We start from the raw sequence: 20,162 nt of genomic DNA, 5'->3' as shown, positions 1-20,162 counted from the left end.
TATGGAGGGAGCCCATACTGGTGACTAGGACTGTGAACCTTGATTGGATATATTCATGGAGGTTTCAGCAGATGTCATAATCTTTAATTAAAGATTAATCTTTAATCCTTGGAGGCTCCAGAACAATCCTGGAGGGCTGGCAACCCTGCCGGTGACTCTGGTTCCAGCTCTGGAGCATCTGTGGAGTCTGGTGCCAACAACAGTGATGCCAGCACCGGGTGTTTACACATTGACAGTATACTAAGCAGCAGTAATCTACTCTGCCTATCAGTTCTGGGCTTCCCACTCATCCAAGACTTTGCTGGGGTTATGACATCCATGACCTTGTTGGCACTGTCTGTGCTTGTCTCAGAATCTTGGGATCCATGGACAACACAGCCTGATTTCCACCTGCCACAGACTGCAGAGTTGAGGCTGGTGCTGGGCCTGGCACTGAGAACCTCCTCTCTCTGGTGCACTCCTTAGCACCAATGTCGTCTTGACAGCAGATCCTATCTTCCATCTCAGCACTGTGTGCTGCATCAGCACTGCTGCTGACGTCAGTACCGACACCGCTCCCGGCACCGGATGTAACTGTGATGTATTTGGTGTCAACTGTGCCAATTCCATCAGCAGTACTGGTACTTCTTTCCTACTAGGTAGCAGGGGAATCAGACCAGCTCCTTGCATCATCAAGGCTAGCTTCATCACTGTCCCCAGAGACCCAGGGCTCCTGAGGATTCGGGTTGGGGTCTTTCTCCTGCTCTCCCTCACCCGACCGATGCTGAGAACAGTTCTCTGAAGAGCACTGGTACAGAGACAGGGGCCCCTCGCCCAGAGTCTCCTGGCTACCAGTGCCCTACCTGTATTCCCAATGACCTCCTTGGAATCTATGGGATGGTCCTCAATCTCAGAAGTCACATTCCTCACCCTGTTCCAGAGCAATATCATGGGATAGGTCAGAGGTGGTGGTGGTGTTCCACTGCGAGTTCAGACATCGGTTGAGCTTCTCTTCTCAGAGTTGTCCTGTCCAGATCTGACAGTTCAGGGCAGGACCCATCCCTAGTGGAACTGCACCTTCATCATTATCCCTTGATGATTTGAGGGTACCAGGCTGCCTCAGTGCCTGAGGACTTGAAAGCCGACCAGGACCTTCTGCAATGTGTGGCTGCTACTTTGGACATCCAGGCAGCATACCTGCAGGATAATATTCACAAACTACTGGATATTCTTCAGCTGTCTTCCCTGGGAAGGGTAGCCCTCCCTATTAACAATGAACTCCTGGAGCCTGAAAACATCCTTTGGAGTTCAGTTCCGGCTTCAGTGCCACTTGCAGCGAAGCATTCAGAGAAACACTATTTTGTACCTATGCAGGGTTTTGAGGGCTTCTGTTGTCTAATTCCCTGGTTGTGACTGCGGTGAATGATGGTGCTTGGCAGGGCTGGTGTAAGTCTGCGCCCAAGGACAAGGAATCCAAGAGGATGGACTTAATGGGTAAAAAAATCTATACTTCCTCTTCCCTGCAAATGTGTACCGCGAACCAGCATTGCTATCCAAGTACAATTTTATTAATTGGACAACTAATTGTGTCTAAATTTGTACACCAGTTCCCTGAAACCTCCAGGGAGGAATTTTGAGCATTGGGAGCTGATTTCTATTTGGTGGCCAAGATCTCCTTGTCGTCAGCTTTGTACATGGCAGGTACATCGGCCAGAGTTATGGCCTCAGCGGTAACGAGGAGAAGGTGTCTTGGCTGAAAAATTCAGGCATTGCTTCTGATGTGCTGCAGACTATTGAGGACATGCCTTATAAAAGTTGCGTACTTTTTCTGGAAAAGACAGCTGAAACCTTGCTCTCCTTTAAAGACTCAAGGACCACCCTATGCTCTCTTGGGGTATATACTCAGGCAGCATGGAAACGTCATTTTGACAGTCAGTGGCAGCATCAACTGTACCACTTGCAACACTCCCTTGGGCAATCCTTCCTCCCTCGAGGCAACAAGACTACCCCAGAGAGGGTCATAGATCCCAGAGGCAGAGGCCCTCAGGTCCTGGGTTTGACTAGTTCACGTGCAAGTGTGGGAATTTCACTCAGCCCTTCCCAGCTGTGAGGTGAAGGGATGAATGTTAATAGAAGTTGAGCCATAGAAACAGGGGTGGATTAACAGAAAATCGGGCCAGACTCACCAAAACTTTGCTGCCCCACCTCAAAGAATCATCCTTTTGCTGCATAGACTCCTGCTCTTGCTCTGCCCTAGTGGGGTCCCTGATATTACCCTCTCAGCCACCCTAGATAAACTCTTGGTACGCAGTTTGGTCCTCACTTGCCCTCCCATGGGGAGTCACATCTGTGTCAGTGAAGGCAGAAATAAACACTTTGTTCCTCCATGACACTTTGCACATCAGGCCACTCAGACTGCTGGACTTCTGGATCCAGAGACCCTGGTTTAGTCTTATCCTATTGGGATCAGTGGCTACAAGTTCAGAGTGAGGCATGCAGTCTGGACAGCAAGGTGAAAGCTTGTCCTACTGAATGTCTTTGATGGGTAATCAGGTCTTCAGGCCTGGCAACTTGGCCCCTTTCAGTTAGAAAAAAAATATTTAAAGCCTCATTCTGTGTCTCAGCAGTGCAACCTCCATTGAATTAGCAGGATTTGTGGAGTGCAAGCCCAGCCCGGTACTTTGAGAACTTACAGCTAAAGGTCTTTGCAGCATGTGAAATGACCATGTCTGAATTTCAGTATCTTTCTGGAAGCTTGTGCTCATCAATTCTGCATCCATCCTGCCACCTTCTGCACCATCTTCAAATACTGGCATTTTTGGTAGGGGCTCAGGATCCAAGTGGCCTGTATCTCTTTTCACCCCTGTGTTCCTATGACCCTATCAATTTGTTAAGGTCAGGTTCTGTGAATCAGCCAGATGAAGGCTGGAGCTGAATGAGCAGAAAAGACATATCTTGTTACCCAGCCTGCATTCTAGTTAATCAGTCACTCCATGATAGGACTGGCAACAACTGCAGCAATGGATTCATGTGTTTGTAAATGGCTTATGACAAAACTCATCAGAAAGCTTGCTGTGTCAGGGCTGTAAGACTGATGAAAAGCTAAATAACTACTGTAGATCTCACTCAACAAAGGCAAGGTCCCTCTATGGTGTCTTCGAAAATAATAGCTATAAGTAAAGAGTAGTAAACCAGAACTAAACACCACATTAGTTAAAAAACAGATAATTGTGAAAACAACATGGAGAAATTCTGATTCAGAATGAGGGAGATTAATATTTTTAGCAAAACTCTTGGAGCCAAATTCTGCCCTCTCTTCTACCAGTCAATTTTGATAGCCCCATTGATGATGATAATTCTAGAGGAATCAAAAATATTTGTTTTAAAGACTTCATTTTGCAAGACTTTGGATCTGCTTGTTTCGAAGAGAGGACAACAGTTCTGGATGCATTGATGGAATCTCCAGATTATTCGTTTCATTAATATTCTGATAAACCTAATAAATGATCAGTAGCTCTTACAAGCATATTCCAGACATGAGTAGTATATATTAATGGTTATAAGCACATCAGTAGGTGTTATAAATAAGCAACCTATTGTAAGCAACCTATTGAACTTTATAACAATTGATTAATCATTTGTTAAAACGTTGATTAATCATTTAACAACTTTTTATAAATAAAACTGTAATAAAAAGTGTGACCCATTTTTGTTCCCAGTTCTTCCAGATCAGTAACATTTGTTAAATGTGCGATCTGGGTAAAAATATGGGTGCAAACTTTCCCGTGATTTATGACCTGGTTGCAAATCAAGGGCAGAGCTTCTCCCTAAGGTCTTAAAAATTAACATTGAAAACAAGTCCACTTTTTTCTTGCCTTTGAGGTTAGGGTGGCACCGAGCAAATGCTTCTTTCTGTATAATGTTTCTGTTCCAGAGCACAGTCAACAACTGTTTCTGGTGGAGTTATTTTATTATTTGTGTTGTGGTAGCACCTAGCAGTCTCAGTCCTGGACCAGGACTCCATGGTGCCAGGCACTGTACAAACACATAAGAAAAAGATGTATCTGTAACCTGACCTCTCCGAGTAGAGTTATTGTGTTTATAATCTGAAATTTATTGAGGGTCACCCTGCCCCAAAACCACTGACGAAAATTTAATAATGGTCCGTCACAGTGGTGGTACGATACTATTGGCATGTGAGAGCTGTGGGGGGAGGGTGTTGCACCATGATAAAAGATTGTGTAATACTAGACAAGATAATACAACTGGTTGTCAAAATAAAAAAGATAACATATCAAGGATTTTATTTAAACTGGAACAAACTGGATTCCACCTACCTTCAATAACACTGAATATATGAATAATATATATAATAAAAATAATAATGATTTACACGCATACTGTACTTACTATTAAGTGCATTTAGTGACATATAACCCTCTAAATAAAAAAAAATCTGTGTCTATCTCTGTCTGCATGGACTATTAGTTTATATGTTATTTATTATTAATAATAATTTTATTATATTATTTTTAGTTCAAGGTTCCCTTTTCCCAAGATCTCTCACTGGATTCTGTCTGACGCCCAGGTCAGTCTTTGAGCTGAAGTGCCTCTCAGGATATCCTGAAGAGCTGGACTTGTCTCCAGTGGTGCTTACTTGTAGGGGTGCACATTAGATTTGACCCACTGGATTTGAAGGACCTTTGGTTCTCCTATTCCGGGTCCCTGGGACAGCATGAATCAGACCAGATGACCAGATCTGATGATCAGGAACAAACAGGAACGGATACTCAGGAACATGCTGTCATAAACAGATAGCTAAGGGTTAACGTCTCTTTCACCTGGAAATAAGTATCTGAAGCACCTGACCAGAGGACCAATCAGGAAATAGGATTTTTTTAACTCTGGGTGGAGGGAAGTTTGTGTGTGAGTCCTTTGTTCTGGTCTTCTGTCTGTCTCTCTCTCAGCTATGAGAAGTGATTTCTATTTCCTGCTTTCTAATCTTCTGTTTCCCAGTTGTAAGTACAAAAGATCAGATAGTGATTTATATGTTTTTTTTTTTGTATTTACATGTCTATAGTTGCTGGAGTGCTTTGAATTGTATTCTTTTTGAATAAGGCTGTTTGTTCAATATTCTTTTAAGCAATTGACCCTGTATTTGTTACCTTAATACAGAGAGACCATTTTTATGTACTTTTTCTTTCTTTTTATATAAAGCTTTCTTTTTAAGACCTGTTGGAGTTTTTCTTTATTGGAGGACTCCAGGGAATTGAGTCTGTGCTCACCAGGGAATTGGTGGGAGGAAGAAGTCAGGGGGAAATCTGTGTGTGTTAGATTTACTAGCCTGACTTTGCATTCCCTCTGGGTGAAGAGGGAAGTGCTTGTGTTTCCAGGACTGGAAATAGAGAGGGTGGACTCCCTCTGTTTAGATTCACAGAGTTTGCTTCTGTGTATCTCTCCAGGAACACCTGGAGGGGGGAAGGGAAAAGGTTTATTTCCCTTTGTTGTAAGACTCAAGGGATTTGGGTCTTGGGGTCCCCAGGGAAGGTTTTTGTGGGGACCAGAGTGCCCCAAAACACTCTAATTTTTTGGGTGGTGGCAGCTTTACCAGGTCCAAGCTGGTAACTAAGCTTGGAGGTTTTCATGCTAACCCCCATATTTTGGACGCTAAGGTCCAAATCTGGGACTAGGTGTATGACATGAGTGGCAGCGGTGGGATAGATACAATCCAGAAGCCAGTAGGAATATTATATTTTTCTTTTCTCTGCTAGGGGCTTTTTAGCAGAGAGAAACAGTTTGGTTTTAAAAGGGAACCAGAGAGAATTTTTTTTTCTGCTCTCTCTGGCAGTTGTGGCTTGCATATTAAGCAAGAAACCATTAAGGAGCTGTTACGGGTCTTTTGTCACACAATAGCACTCCCATTAGGAGTCAAATACCAGCACTATACACATGCAAATAAAGTGGTTTTTCTGGTTTACTTTACATTGAAAACTCCAACAGGTCTTAAAAAGAAAGCTTTATATAAAAAGAAAGAAAAAGTACATAAAAATGGTCTCTCTGTATTAAGGTGACAAATACAGGGTCAATTGCTTAAAAGAATATTGAATAAACAGCCTTATTCAAAAAGAATACAATTCAAAGCACTCCAGCAACTATAGACATGTAAATACAAAAAAAACCATATAAATCACTATCTGATCTTTTGTACTTACAACTGGGAAACAGAAGATTAGAAAGCAGGAAATAGAAATCACTTCTCATAGCTGAGAGAGAGACAGACAGAAGACCAGAACAAAGGACTCACATACAAACTTCCCTCCACCCAGAGTTGAAAAAATCCTGTTTCCTGATTGGTCCTCTGGTCAGGTGCTTCAGATACTTATTTCCAGGTGAAAGAGACGTTAACCCTTAGCTATCTGTTTATGACACATGCCATTAAACACAGACTGACTTGACCAGCCATCTTTAACCTGATAGGACCATCTCTGTCCTGCCCAATCTCAGGCTCTCCACTTGTTCTCAGTTTCTCTCAGTCTCAGCTTCCTGCCATCCATCTGTCTGCCCTCTCCCCTTGCCCTCTTTCTCTCTGCTTACTCCCAGGTGCTCTGTTTCTCCTCTTCTTCACCCACTGTCACTTCACCTCCCCCGGAGGGGAGGGGCCACGTCCTCCCACTTTCCCAGAGGAGGGGCTGCCTCCTTTCCATAGAATAATGACAGTGCATTCACCATGAATACATCCTAAATCATATATCCCATACAGGACTGCATCCCGTTACCATATTTACAAATATATATAACCCAAGACATGTGTTTGGAGAGAACCTTAACCCACCCTCCCCACTGTATTCCCCATTTGATCTGTCCAAACACACCGAATAGCTCTCCTCATTCTCAGCACGTTGAAGGCTGACTGTCACAGAAAGGGGATGGAACTCTATATAATTCCAACTATAACAATAAAAGAGAAGCCATTTGGGAAGCATCTCTTAACAGTCTGAGCATACTGACCAATTACAACAGGGGGGGCAAACTATGGCCTGCGAGCCTCATCCGGCCTGCCAGCCATTTTAGTCCGGCCTTCGAGCTCTCACTGGGGTGTGGGGTCTGAGTCTTGAGCACCGGGGAGCAGGGTCGGGGGCCGCTCTGTGTGGCTCCCGGAAGCAATGGCATGTTCCCTCTCCAGCTCTTATGTGTAGGGGCAGCAGAGGGCTCCGCTCCACAAGTTGCCCCCTCCCCAAGTGCCACTCCCACAGCTCCCTTTGGCCAGGAACTGCAGCCAATGGGAGCTGCAGGGGTGATGCCTGCGGACGGAATAGCAGGCAGCAGAGCCAGCTGCCTGCGCAGGAGCCAGAGGAGGGACATGCTGCTGCTTCTGGGAACTGCTTGAGGTAAGCCTACACCCCTGAGTCACCCCCTTGTGCCACCATCCCCTTCCCCAGCCCTGATCCCCCTCCCGCCCTCTGAACCCCTCGGTCCAAGCCCAGAGTTCCTTCCTGCACACCAAACCCGTCATCTCCAGCACCACCCCAGAGCCCACACCCCCTGCCATAGCCCTCACACACACACTCCATATCTCAGCCCTGATCCCATCCTGGCCTCTGAACCCCTTGGCCCAGCCTGGAACACCCTCCTGCACCCCAAGCCCCTCATCCCCAGACCCACCCCAGAGCCCACAACCCCAGCCAGAGCCCGCACCTGTGCCCCAGACCAGAGCACCCTCCTGCACCCTGAACTCCTAATTTCTGGCCCCATCCCAGAGCCCGCATCCCCAGCCAGAGCCCTCAACCCCTTCCACATCCCAACCCCAATTTCATGAGCATTCATGGCCCGCCATACAATTTCCATACCCGGATGTGGCCCTCAGGCCAAAAAGTTTGCCCACCCCTGAATTAGAATAACAGAAATATTAATTAGTTTATTAAGTGCATAGTAAACATGCAGGTGCAGAAGCAATTTCTTTTATGGAAGATGCATGTGTTGTAGCTCTTTAAAGCATAATTTTGATATTTCAGGTGCACTTGACAAGAACTAAAAGTAGTCCTTTTTTACCCAGAACTAACCAAATAAAGAAAGTGCTTATAAATATAGAAGGTGCAGCCACCATTTTTCAAGCAAAAGTTAAATGACGGCCTAATCTGCTGTGAAACATCCTCGTGAGCTGTTGAATAACTTTTGCTTTCCAGCCTAGTAATGGATGATCACTCTTGTATATTGCATATCCCTTCCCTGCCTGATGGGATGAAGTACGACTTAATGAATTAATGTGGGTAAAATGTTTTGAGTTCTTCAGGTGCAAGATGGTAGAGCAGGTCCAAGACTTGTTTTTATATGTGTTGCCAATGTACTGTATTGCTTTTAAAGCCAGAGTTGATCCAATTAGCTCCTAGCACATGACAGTTTAATGCCAGGGGGCCTAAATAGCATTCATATTTCGGCTTCACAGAAACTTGGTGGAACAATGTTGGGAGATAGTAATACCAGGGTAGAAAATATATAGGAATGACAACATAGGTTGAAGTGGTGGGGGAGTGACACTATATCTGAAAGAAAACATAGAATCAAATACAGTAAAAATCTTAAATGAATCAAACTGTATCACAGAATCTCTACAGATAGAAATTCCATGCTTGAACAAAAAGAGTGTAGAAGTAGAAATATACTACCGCCCACCCGACCAGGATGGTGATGGGGATTAGGAAATGATCAGGGCAGAGAGGCTACAAAAACAGAAAACCCAGTAATAATGAGAGCTAGTTACTCCCCATAGTGACTAGCTACATGTCACCTCAGGATGAAATGCAGAGATAAAATTTCTAGTCACTTTTAATGACTACTTCTTGGAGCAGCTAGTTCTAGAACCCACAAGGGGAGAGGCGATTCTTGATTAGGTCTAAGTGGAGCACAGGATCTGCTTTTAGAAGTGAATATAGCTGAATTATTTTGTAATAGCTACCATAATGTAATTCAATTTATCATCCTTGTAGAGAGAAAAATACCAAAGAAGAACACCCCAGTAGCATTTAACTTCAAAAAGGGAATCTATGCAACAATGAGGAAGTAAGTTAAATGGATATTAGAAGGAACAGTCACAAAATTGAAATACCTCCAAGCTTCATGGAAACCTTTAAAAAACACCACAGTAGAGGCTCAAACTATATGTATACCCCTAATAAAAAACCCTAATAAAAAACCAGTAAGATGGCCAAAAAATTGCTACCATGGCTAAATAGCAGAATAAAAGAGGCAGTTAGAGGCAAAAAGGCATCCTTTAAAAATTGGAAGTCAAATCCTAGTGAGGAAAATAGGAAGGAGCATAAACATTGGTAAGTCAAGTGTAAAAGAATAATTAGGCAGGCCAAAAAAGAATCTGAAGAGCAGTTGGCAAAAGACACAAAAACTAACAGCAAAAAAATTTAAAGTACATTAGAAGCAGGAAGCCTGCCAAACAATCAGTGGGGCCACTGGACGATTAAGGTGCTAAAGTAGCACTCAAGGAAGACAAGGCAGTTGCTAAGAAGCTAAATGAATTCTTTGCATCGATTCCCATACTTGAGCCATTCTTTTTAGGTGGTAAATCTGAGGAATTGTCCGAGATTGAGGTGTCAGTAGAGGAGGTTTAGAAACAAGTTGATAAATTAAGCAGTAATAAATCACCAGGATTAGATTCACCCAGGAGTTCTGAAAGAACTCAGATATGAAACTGCAGAACTATTAATTGGCATGTAATCTGTCACTTTAATCAATCTCTGTACCAGATGACTGGAGGATAGCTAATATGATGCTAATTTTTAAAGGAGCCTCTAGAAGTGATCCTGACAATTACAGGCCAGTAAATCAGACGTTACTACCAGGTAAATTGGTTGAAATTATACTAAAAAACAGAATTATCAGACGCATGGGTGAACACAATATGTTGGGTCGAGTGCTGTAGTTATTTTTAGAAATCTCACATTGGTACCTTCTTTACGTTTTGTCAAATCTGCAGTGACGGTGTTCGTAGCTCAAACAGCATGTGCTCGGTCATCAGCTGAGACTGCTATAACATGAAATATATGGCAGAATGCGGGTAAAACAGCAGGGGACATACAATTCTCCCCCAAGGAGTTCAGTGACAAATTCAATTAACGCACTATTTTTTTAACAAACGTCATCAGCATGAAAGTATTTCCTCCAGAATGTTTAGCATATCTGGCACATAAATACCTTGCAACATCGGCTACAAAAGTGCCATGCAAATGTCTGTTCTTACTTTCAGGTGACATTGTAAATAAGAAGCAGGCAACATTATCTCTCGTAAATGTAAACAAACTTGTATGTCTTAGCGATTGGCTGAACAAGTAGAATTGAGTGGACTTGTAGGCTCTAAAATTTTACATTGTTTTGTTTTTGAGTTCAGTTATGTAACAAAAAATCTACATTTATAAGTTACACTTTCACGATAGAGATTGCAGTACAGTACTTGTATGAAGTGAATTGAAAAGTACTATTTCTTTTATCATTTTTAAAGTGCAAATATTTGTAATAAAAAATAACATCAAATAAGCACTGTACACTTTGTATTCTGTCTTGTAATAGAAATCAGTATATTTAAAAATGTAGAAAAAATCCAAAAATATTGAGTAAATTTCAATTGGTATTCCAATTTTTTAACGGTGCAATTAATCACGATTAATTTTTTTAACCGCAGTTAATTTTTTTGAGTTAATTGCATGAGTTAACTGCGATTAATCAACAGCCCTACTGTATATTAAAAGATTTTGGCACTTGAAGCCCGAGAGCCCTGTCAAGTGTTGTCTGATAGTCTAATGATTAACTGTAATTACCAGACTGTTTTGATATTTTCAGAACAAACATTTTGAATTTTTTTAAACATGCCTGTTTGAGTTTTTTAATTTTGCGTTGTGTGATATCATGTTATAATACAAAAGAAAAAGAGTCAAAATCAAACTGAACAAAATGCTTCAAGTGATCTGAAATTAACTTTTTGCATATTTTCCTTGGCAGAGAATTTCAAAATTATTGATTTTCATTCAGATTCAGAATGAAGCCAGATTTTGAAATTCTTTGTGGAACAGAACTTCTGTTTTCCACACAGCTTTAAAAATTAACTGCCTCCCCTCAGGTAAGAGACAATCCAGTAGGCAACTTTAGGCTTGGGTAGCTCCACTTACATTCACAGGAAGGGTTTCTTAGGTGAGTCTGGGCTGTAATTAATTGACATTATACTCTCAATAGGCAGCTAGCCAACAAAGATGCTACGTAGGCCTATGAATTGTTGCTTAGATCTTGTTGCCATCTTGTTAAAGGAAAGATCATGGGCACAGCTGGTTGTGAAATTTGATTTTTTTTAAAGTAATTTTTAATTTTGAAAATTTGAAATTTTGTAAAAAAAAAAAAAGAGAGGAGGAAATTTTGCAGAAAATGTCTCTACTTTTCGGCTAGTTCTAATGGTGAAATTAGATCTGGCAATAGAGAGGGTCACACCCATACCAGAGGTCTGACACTGCTTTGTTTGCTCTGCCATCAGGGCCACCTGCATGGGTGGTTTCTGGTACGTTTGTTGTGAAGGAAGGGATCACTCACTACTGGCATCTGAACAGTCACGTAGTAGGAGAAGAGCCAGTTCACTGGCAGTCACAGCAGGGCTGAAGGGCACAGAGGTCATGCTGGACTAGAGGATCAACTAGAGCCCAAGTGGGACTAAAGATTAAATTCTCTTTCCTGGAACTGCTTCTACAAATCCCTATTGTGGGTCCTATGGCTATGCAGGGGCTATAGGTCAAGAGAATGCCAGTTACTGGAGGTTACCTTCCTTTCCCTTTAAATAACAACATCACAGGTTCCATAGGGTTCATTAGAAGGTGAGGATTCTGAGCTCAGATCAGTGAGGCACTTTGATCAGCTCCCCTGTCCGGCTAATGAAACACTGAGATCCTTTCTGCTGGTGCATCCTGACTTCGTGTTTGGGCAAGTTTGGATTATTTTCTAAAAAGTAAAAGGTCTTTGCTTATTATCCCTTGGCAGAGGCAGAGAAGCAGCTTTGTGCTGGCAATGTAGTGAGAAGTGTTTCTGTTCTTTTGGCTAGTTTTCGAAAAAAGGAAGCCTCGCCTCCTGTTTAATTTGGTCACCTTTGTCCTTTCATTTTGTGAAATGCTGTGGCACACTAATGGCAGGCTGGAGTCTATATACAGCAGCCATCAAAACAGATACATTTAGGGATTGTCAGGTGCCCTCTCTGGGGCTCTTCACTATCCACTCATTTGTTTTGCCATGGACTGAATACAGTATCATTTGCATTTACTCTCTGACACCTTTGCACTTTCTGTATGTAGCACCTTCCATTCAATGATTTCAAAGGGACCTGATCAGTCATTTACCTCTAACATCAGCAGTAACGTAAAGCCAGGCTGTGGGCTAGTGAGTTCTGGCATATGAGAGATCTGCCCATCACACCACTGCACAGTTGAATCTCAGGCACTGTTCTGGAGTAGCCCAACCCTCTGTTGCTTTGCATAGTTTTTGGTTTTTTAACATGGTGCCAACTTACCTCTGGCACCGGGCCCAGAGTCCATGCGCTGTTCTAATAGAGCTGCTCTTGTTCTTGTCTCTCTTACAGACAAAGAGCACTTGAAGGAGAGGGAGAAGCTGGAAATGGAATTGGCAGCTGTGCGCTCTGCCAGTGAGGATCAGCGGAGACACATCGAAATCCTGGACCAGGCACTGAACAATGCTCAAGCCAAGGTCATCAAACTGGAAGAGGAGGTGAGATGAGGGCATCATTCCCTCTGCTTTGCTGCAAATGATTGCTTGTAATTAGTATTCGTTTTACAGCTGCAATTCAGTCCAGCTTCTTAACCCTTTCCAGCACAAGGGTGGCAGCCCCCCTCTTCCCCAGACCCTTCCAAACAGAAAACAATTATAAAACACTGAGCCAGGCAGGATATGGCAGGACAATCACAGATGCTTTCTGTATAACCAAAAGCTTGAGCATATTTCACCAGCTGATGGCTAATGTAATGTTAGGACATAGGCTTCTTTCTCTTTAGAATACCCTATAAACTAATTTAGGACTTGTGTAATTCATGAGAAAATATCTTATATGGGTATAATCCATTTCTTCTCGAAGAATCCCAAAGTGCATACATATAGTGTGTGTCTGTGTATATAAACACACACACGCTGCACCACAGAAATACAGTCATCTCTGGAATGAAGGGTGGCAGTCAGCCAGTTAATCAGCCCCTGATCACAGAACTCAGTGCAACAGAACCAGATAACTTGCATTCAGGATAGAAGAAATTGCTGATGCGCTCCAGTATTTAACAAATCTTTGAATACTGGTGAAATTCCAAAGGACTGAAAAAAGCTAATGTCCCAACATTTATACAGGATTAACATAGGTAAGTATAAGCTGGTTAGCTTGACATCAGTCATGGGCAAAATCTTGGAAAGACTGATTGGGTGCAATCTGTAAAGAATTAAAGAATGGTCACATAATTAATGCAAATCAATATGATTTTATGGAAAACAGATTGTCAAACAAACATGATATTATTTGATGAGATTACGAGATTGGTTGAGTTTAAAATAATGTATTCAGACTTGTGTAAGACGTTTGACTTAGTATTGCACAACATTCTGATTAAAAATTAGCATACAAAATCAATGTAGCCCTTATTAAATGGATTAAAAAGTGATTAACTGATGGGTCACAAAAAATCATTGTACATGGGGATTAGTCATCCAATGAGGATGTTTCTAGTTGATCTATTCTTGGTCCAGTGCTATTCAATATCTTTGTCAATGATTTGGATGAGAACATAAAAACATTGCTGATAAAGTTTGCAGGGTTCTGAAAAGAGCTGCAAGAATGATATGAAGTCTGGAAAGCCTGCCTTACAATGAAACTAAAGAAGATCAATCTATTTAGATTACCCAAGCATTGTTTAAGAAGCGATTTGGCCACAGTGTCAGAATACTTAGATCATCATGTAGATGTACTTACATAGGGAGAACATTTCTGATAACAGAGGGCTCTTTAATCTAGCAGACAGACAAAAGCATAACAGGATCCAGTAGCTGAAGATGAAACTAGACAAATTCAGATTAGAATTAAGGTGCACGTTTTTAACAGTGGAGGTAATTAACCATTGGAGAAATTTACCTACGGGGGTTCTAGCTTCTCCATTATTTGAAGTGTTTAAATCAAGACTGGATGTCTTTCTAAAAGATCTGCTATAGCTCAATCAGAATTTTTGAGCTTGATGCAGGAATCACTTGGTGAAATTTTATGGCCTGTGTTATGCAGGAATCAGACTAGCTTATCATAATTGGCCTTTCAGGTCTTACCTAAGAACAGTGGAAAGAGGGAAATTCTGAATAAGGATAAAAAGACTATGGGATTTTGAATGTCTTTACAGAGCAGATCAGACCTTGGTGAGAGGAAGTGTTGTCCAGTGGTTTGGGCACTAGCTAGGACTTGGGAGATCCAGGCACAATTCACTGCTCTGCCACAGAGTTCCTGTGTGACTTTAGGCAAGTCACTTAGTCTGGCTGGCCCATATTTTTAAAGTATCAGGGGGTAACCATGTTAGTCTGGATCCTCAAAAACAACAAGGAGTCCGGTGGCACCTTAAAGACTAACATTTATTGGGCATAAGCTTTCATGAGTAAAAACCACTTCTTCAGATGCATGGAGTGAAAATTACAGATACAGGCATAAATAAACTGGGCACATGAAGAGAAGGGGGTTACCTTACAAGTGGAGAACCAGTGATGACAAGGCCAATTCAGTCAGGTTGGATTTGGTCTACTCCCAATAATTGGTGAGGAGGTGTCAATACCGAGAGAGGGAAAATTGCTTTTGTAGTGAGCCAGCCACTCCCAGTCCCTATTCAAGCCCAAATTAATGATGTTAAGTTTTCAAACTGCCGTTTCTCTTTGAAGTCTGTTTTTGAAGTTTTTTTGTTGCAGGATGGCTACTTTTAAATCTGTCATTTAATGTCCAGGGAGATTGAAGTGTTCTCTGACTGGCTTTTGTATGTTGATGTCTGATTTGTGTCCATTTATTCTTTTACATAGAAACTGTCCGGTTTGGTCAATGTATATGGCAGAGGGGCATTGCTGGCACATGATGGCATATATCACATTAGTAGATATGCAGGTAAATGAGCCCCTGATCACAGAACCATAGAATATCAGTGTTGGAAGGGACCTCAGGAGGTCATCTAGTCCAACACCCTACTCAAAGCAGGACCAATTCCCAACTAAACCATCCCAGGCACGGCTTTGTCAAGCCTGACTTTAAAAACCTCTAAGGAAGGAGATTTCACCACTTCCCTAGGTAACCCATTCCAGTGCTTCACCACCCTCCTAGTGAAAAAGTTTTCCTAATATCCAACCTAAACCTCCCCCACTGCAACTTGAGACCATTACTCCTTGTTCTGTCATCTGCTACCAGTGAGAACTCTTTGGAACCCCCTTTCAGGTAGTTAAAAGCAGCTATCAAATCGCCCCTCATTCTTCTCTTCTGCAGTCTAAACAATCCCAGTTCCCTCAGCCTCTTCTCATAAGTCATGTGCTCCGGCCCCCTAATCATTTTTGTTGCCCTCCGCTGGACTCTTTCCAATTTTTCCACATCCTTCTTATAGCATGGGGCCCAAAACTGGACACTGTACTCCAGATGAGGCCTCACCAATGTCGAATAAAGGGGAATGATCACATCCCTTGATCTGCTGGCAATGTCCCTGCTTATACAGCCCAAAATGCCATTAGCATTCTTGGCGACAAGGGCACACTGTCGACTCATATCCAGCTTCTCATCCACTGTAACCTCTAGGTCCTTTTCTTCAGAACAGCTGCCTAGCCATTCAGTCCCTAGTCTGTAACAGTGCATGGGATTCTGCCATCCTAAGTGCAGGACTCTGCACTTGTCCTTGTTGAACCTCATCAGATTTCTCTTGGCCCAATCCTCTAATTTGTCTAAGTCTCTCTGTATCCTATCCCTACCCTCCAGCATATCTACTACTCCTCCCAGTTTAGTATCATCTGCAAACTTGCTGAGGGTGCAGTCCATGCCATCCTGCAGATCATTAATGAAGATATTGAACAGAACCAGCCCCAGGACCGACCCTTGGAGCACTCTGCTTGATACCGGCTGCCAACTAGACATGGAGCCATTGATCACTACCTGTTGAGCCCGATCATCTAGCCAGCTTTCTATCCACCTTATAGTCCATTCATCCAGCCCATACTTCTTGAACTTGCAAGCAAGAATACTGTGGGAGACCATATCAAAAGCTTTGCTAAAGTCAAAGAATAACAAATCCACTGCTTTCCCCTCATGCACAGAGCCAGTTAACTCATCTTAGAAGGCAATTAGGTTAGTCAAGCATGACTTGCCTTTGGTGAATCCATGCTGACTGTTCCTGATCACTTTCCTCTCCTCTAAGTGCTTCAGAATTGATTTCTAGAGCACTGCTCCATGATTTTTCCAGGGACTGAGGTGAGGCTGACTGGCCTGTAATTCCCCAGATCCTCCTCCTTCACTTTTTTAAAGATGGGCACTACATTAGCCTTTTTCCAGTCATCTGGGACCTCCCCCAATCGCCATGAGTTTTCAAAGATAATGGCCAATGGCTCTGCAATCACATCTGCCAACTCCTTTAGCACCCTCGGATGCAGCGCATCCGGCCCCATGGACTTGTGCTCGTTCAACTTTTCTAAATAGTCCCAAACTACTTCTTTCTCCACAGAGGGCTGATCACCTCCTCCCCATGCTGTGCTGCCCAGTGCAGCAGTCTGGGAGCTGCCCTTGTTCATGAAGACAAAGGCAAAAAAAACATTGAGTACATAAGATTTTTCTACATCCTCTGTCACTAGGTTGCCTCCCTCATTCAGTAAGGGGCCCATACTTTCCTTGACTTTCTTCTTGTTGCTAACATAGCTGAAGAAACCCTTCTTGTTACTCTTAACATCTCTTGCTAGCTGCAACTCCAAGTGTGATATGGCCTTCCTGATTTCACTCCTGCATGCCTGAGCAATATTTTTATACTCCTCCCTGGTCATTTGTCCAATCTTCCACTTCTTGTAAGCTTCTTTTTTGTATTTAAGATCAGCAAAGATTTCCCTGTTAAGCCAAGCTGGTCGCCTGCCATATTTACTATTCTTTCTACACATTGGGATGGTTTGTTCCTACAACCTCAATAAGGATTCTTTAATATACAGCCAGCTCTCCTGGACTCCTTTCCCCATCATGTTATTCTCCCAGGGGATCCTGAGGGAGTCAAAGTCTGCTTTTCTGAAGTCCAGGGTCCGTATTCTGCTGCTCTCCTTTCTTCCCTGTGTCAGGATCCTGCCACTGTGTCACTGCCTCCCAGGTTCCCTTCCACTTTTGCTTCCCCTACTAATTCTTCCCAGTTTGTGAGCAGCAGGTCAAGAAGGGCTCTGCCCCTAGTTGATTCCTCCAGCACTTGCACCAGGAAATTGTCCCCTACACTTTCCAAAAACTTCCTGGATTGTTTTTGCACCACTATATTGCTCTCCCAGCAGATACCAGGGTGATTGAAGTCTCTCAAAAGAACCAGGACCTGATGGTGTGACTGATGTGGTTGGGTCCTCTGGTGGTGTCACTAGAGTAGATATGTGGACAGAGAAGGCAACGGGGTTTGTTACAGGGATTGGTTCCTGGGTTGGTGTTTCTGTGGTGTGATGTATAGTTGCTGGTGAGTATTTGCTTTAGGTTGGGGGGCTGTCTGTAGGTGAGGACTGGCCTGCCTCCCAAGGTCTGTGAGAGTGATCATTTTTCAGGATATGTTGTAGATTGTTGATGATATGCTGGAGAGGTTTTAGCTGGGGGCTGTATGTGGTGGCCAATGGTGTTCTGTTTTCCTTGTTTGGCCTGTCCTGTAGTAGGTGACTTCTGGGTACCCGTCTCGCTCTGTCAATCTGTTTCCTCACTTCCCCAGCTGAGTATTATAGTTCTAAGAATGCTTGATAAAGATCTTGTAGGTGTGTTGTGAGGGTTAATACACTACAGATTGTGACATGCTCAGATACTGCTGTGATAAGGGCCTGCTAAGTACTTTCTGAAGTCTCATCTGTAAGATTCAGAAGCAGCAAAGTGCATGCAATTCAGTTTGAAGCGATGTTGCCAAATAATCTAGGTATTTCAAACCTAAGATTACATTAATCAGCATTGTACATACTCTTAACGATGTAAAGTGTTATGTGCAACTGCCAAGTATTATTATTACTTTATTTTACAATACTAAGCCATCTATTTTTGAACTCACAATATTAAAGTAACGTGGAATATGCAAATTATATTCTCAGTACTGTTCCCCTTGAAATCAGTGGGAGTTTTGCCATTGATGTCTTAGTTACAAAATGAACAAATAAAGGAACAGTCTGGATGGCAAAACAAATGGAGAAGAGATGGTCAATGAAGGCAGTAGGCTTCCTGTGGGCAAATCACTGAGCCTTTCTGTTGCTCTACCATCCATTTGTACGATGAGCTATTAAATACTTCCATTCTCCCACCTTTTGTTTGTTTCTAGTCACAAAATTAAATGACACTTTCAAAAGAGCACACTGATTTTCTGTGTCTCACTTTTTGGTTGCCTGACAGGAGACATGTTAAGATAACCATTTCTGAAGTTTTGGACCACATACATTAAAAACTCCTTGTTTAAGAAATTTGGAATATATGGAATGAAATAAAAAATACTTTAGGGAAAATCTACACTTTTATTAAGGTTTTACCACCTGCAGATCTTTGTAAATCTCAATGGATTTCTTGTATTGCCAAACCATCATAGTTAAGTTAAAAAGCTTTTTGTTGTAAACCGGGGCAAGCATAACTCAAAACTATTAATGAAACATTTAAAAAATGTAAAAAACCTACTGTGTAAATCTACATTATATGGAATGCCTGTTAATAGAAAGATTGTATTTTAAAATATGAAGGTAAGATTACCTCTGTATATGGCAGTAGTGAGAACATTACTGGAATAGTGTCCAGTCTAGTGACCGCACTTCACAAAAAGATGTTGAAAAATTGGAAAAGGTTCAGAAAAGAGCTACAAAAATTATTTGAGGTCTAGAAAATGTACCCTACAGTGAGAGACTAAAGAGCTCAATCTGTTAAGTTTATTCAAGAGAATGTTAAGAGGTGACTTGTAGAGCCCTGCAAATGTGCAGATATCCGCAGAGATCCACATCTACATGTGAAAAGAAGGTCAAAATCAAAATGAAATATGTTGAAATTATCATACTGAAACAATTCTGTTGACCTGAAATGGAAAACAAATTGGTTTTCCAGTTTGCAGAAGTTTAAGATTTTGACTTTTTGTCCTGATCTGAGAGGGGCAAAAATATTGAACTCTTGAAAATATTTGTGAAACTGGAAAACTACTGTTTCCTATTTACAAGTGTACAAACATGTCTCTTTATAGAGTACTTCTCTAACAATAACTGTGTTGAACATTAGTCTTTCAACCTCCTATTTGGACTGTAAACTGTGCAAAGAACCAAAGCCACTTGAGCACAAATAAATGAAGAAGAGTGGGAGTGCCTGTGTATCTAGATTAGAAGCCAGGAATGCTGCATATGCTAGGAATTAGCTGTGACTTTGGATACTCATATTAACCTCATATTGTAACTGAAGTCATATTAACCTCTCTACCTCAGTTTCATATCTATCAACTGGCAGTAATCACACTGATCTCTGTAAAGTCCATATTTAACAAAATGCCAACTATCTAATTCAACTCCTGGGCCGAGTGAACTTTTCAGTCAGGCTAGGAATGTTTTTAATTGGTTTGGATTTGCAACCTTGCTTTATGCGAATTGATTTTTTCTGTACAACAAAGCAGGTATGTTTTGAAGGGGATTAAATGTTTATGTTGTTGGGATGGAAGAACAAGAACACAATATCTCACCAGAGAGAGGCATTTCAGCTGCAGGGTGAAGTCTTGACTGCAGCAGTCAAAGTGATATGCATGCAAGTTTAGGGTTAGCATCCTAGCTCCAGGGGAAAGAGGATTGTATCTTAGTCACTCTTGATAGAAACAGTTTGCATTTTGGATTACACTGGGACTGATCCTGAGAGGCGCTGAGCAATTGCAACTCCAATTGACGTCTCTGCACCTCAGGATCAGGCCCATTTTTTGTCCTAGTTGCTT

General features: G+C 42.1%; 1 protein-coding gene across 5 annotated transcripts in view; it reads left to right on the top strand.

Moving 5' to 3' along the window:
• Positions 1–20,162, top strand: part of AMOTL1 (angiomotin like 1) — a 147,479-nt gene that overhangs the window by 98,817 nt on the left and 28,500 nt on the right. For all 5 annotated transcript variants that reach the window (XR_007772619.1, XM_050940752.1, XM_050940777.1 and 2 more), the window contains one exon: positions 12,596–12,741. Coding sequence is in view for 4 of the 5 variants with exons in the window: in XM_050940752.1 (XP_050796709.1) it covers positions 12,596–12,741 (146 nt within the window). In the remaining variant the exon portion in view is untranslated. The remainder of the gene's footprint in view (positions 1–12,595; positions 12,742–20,162) is intronic.

Source organism: Gopherus flavomarginatus, chromosome 1, assembly GCF_025201925.1.
Source record: "Gopherus flavomarginatus isolate rGopFla2 chromosome 1, rGopFla2.mat.asm, whole genome shotgun sequence".
Taxonomy (NCBI): Eukaryota; Metazoa; Chordata; order Testudines; family Testudinidae; genus Gopherus; species Gopherus flavomarginatus.
The sequence above is the reverse complement of the archived record's forward strand: the minus strand, read 5'-3'. Positions and strand labels throughout refer to the sequence as shown.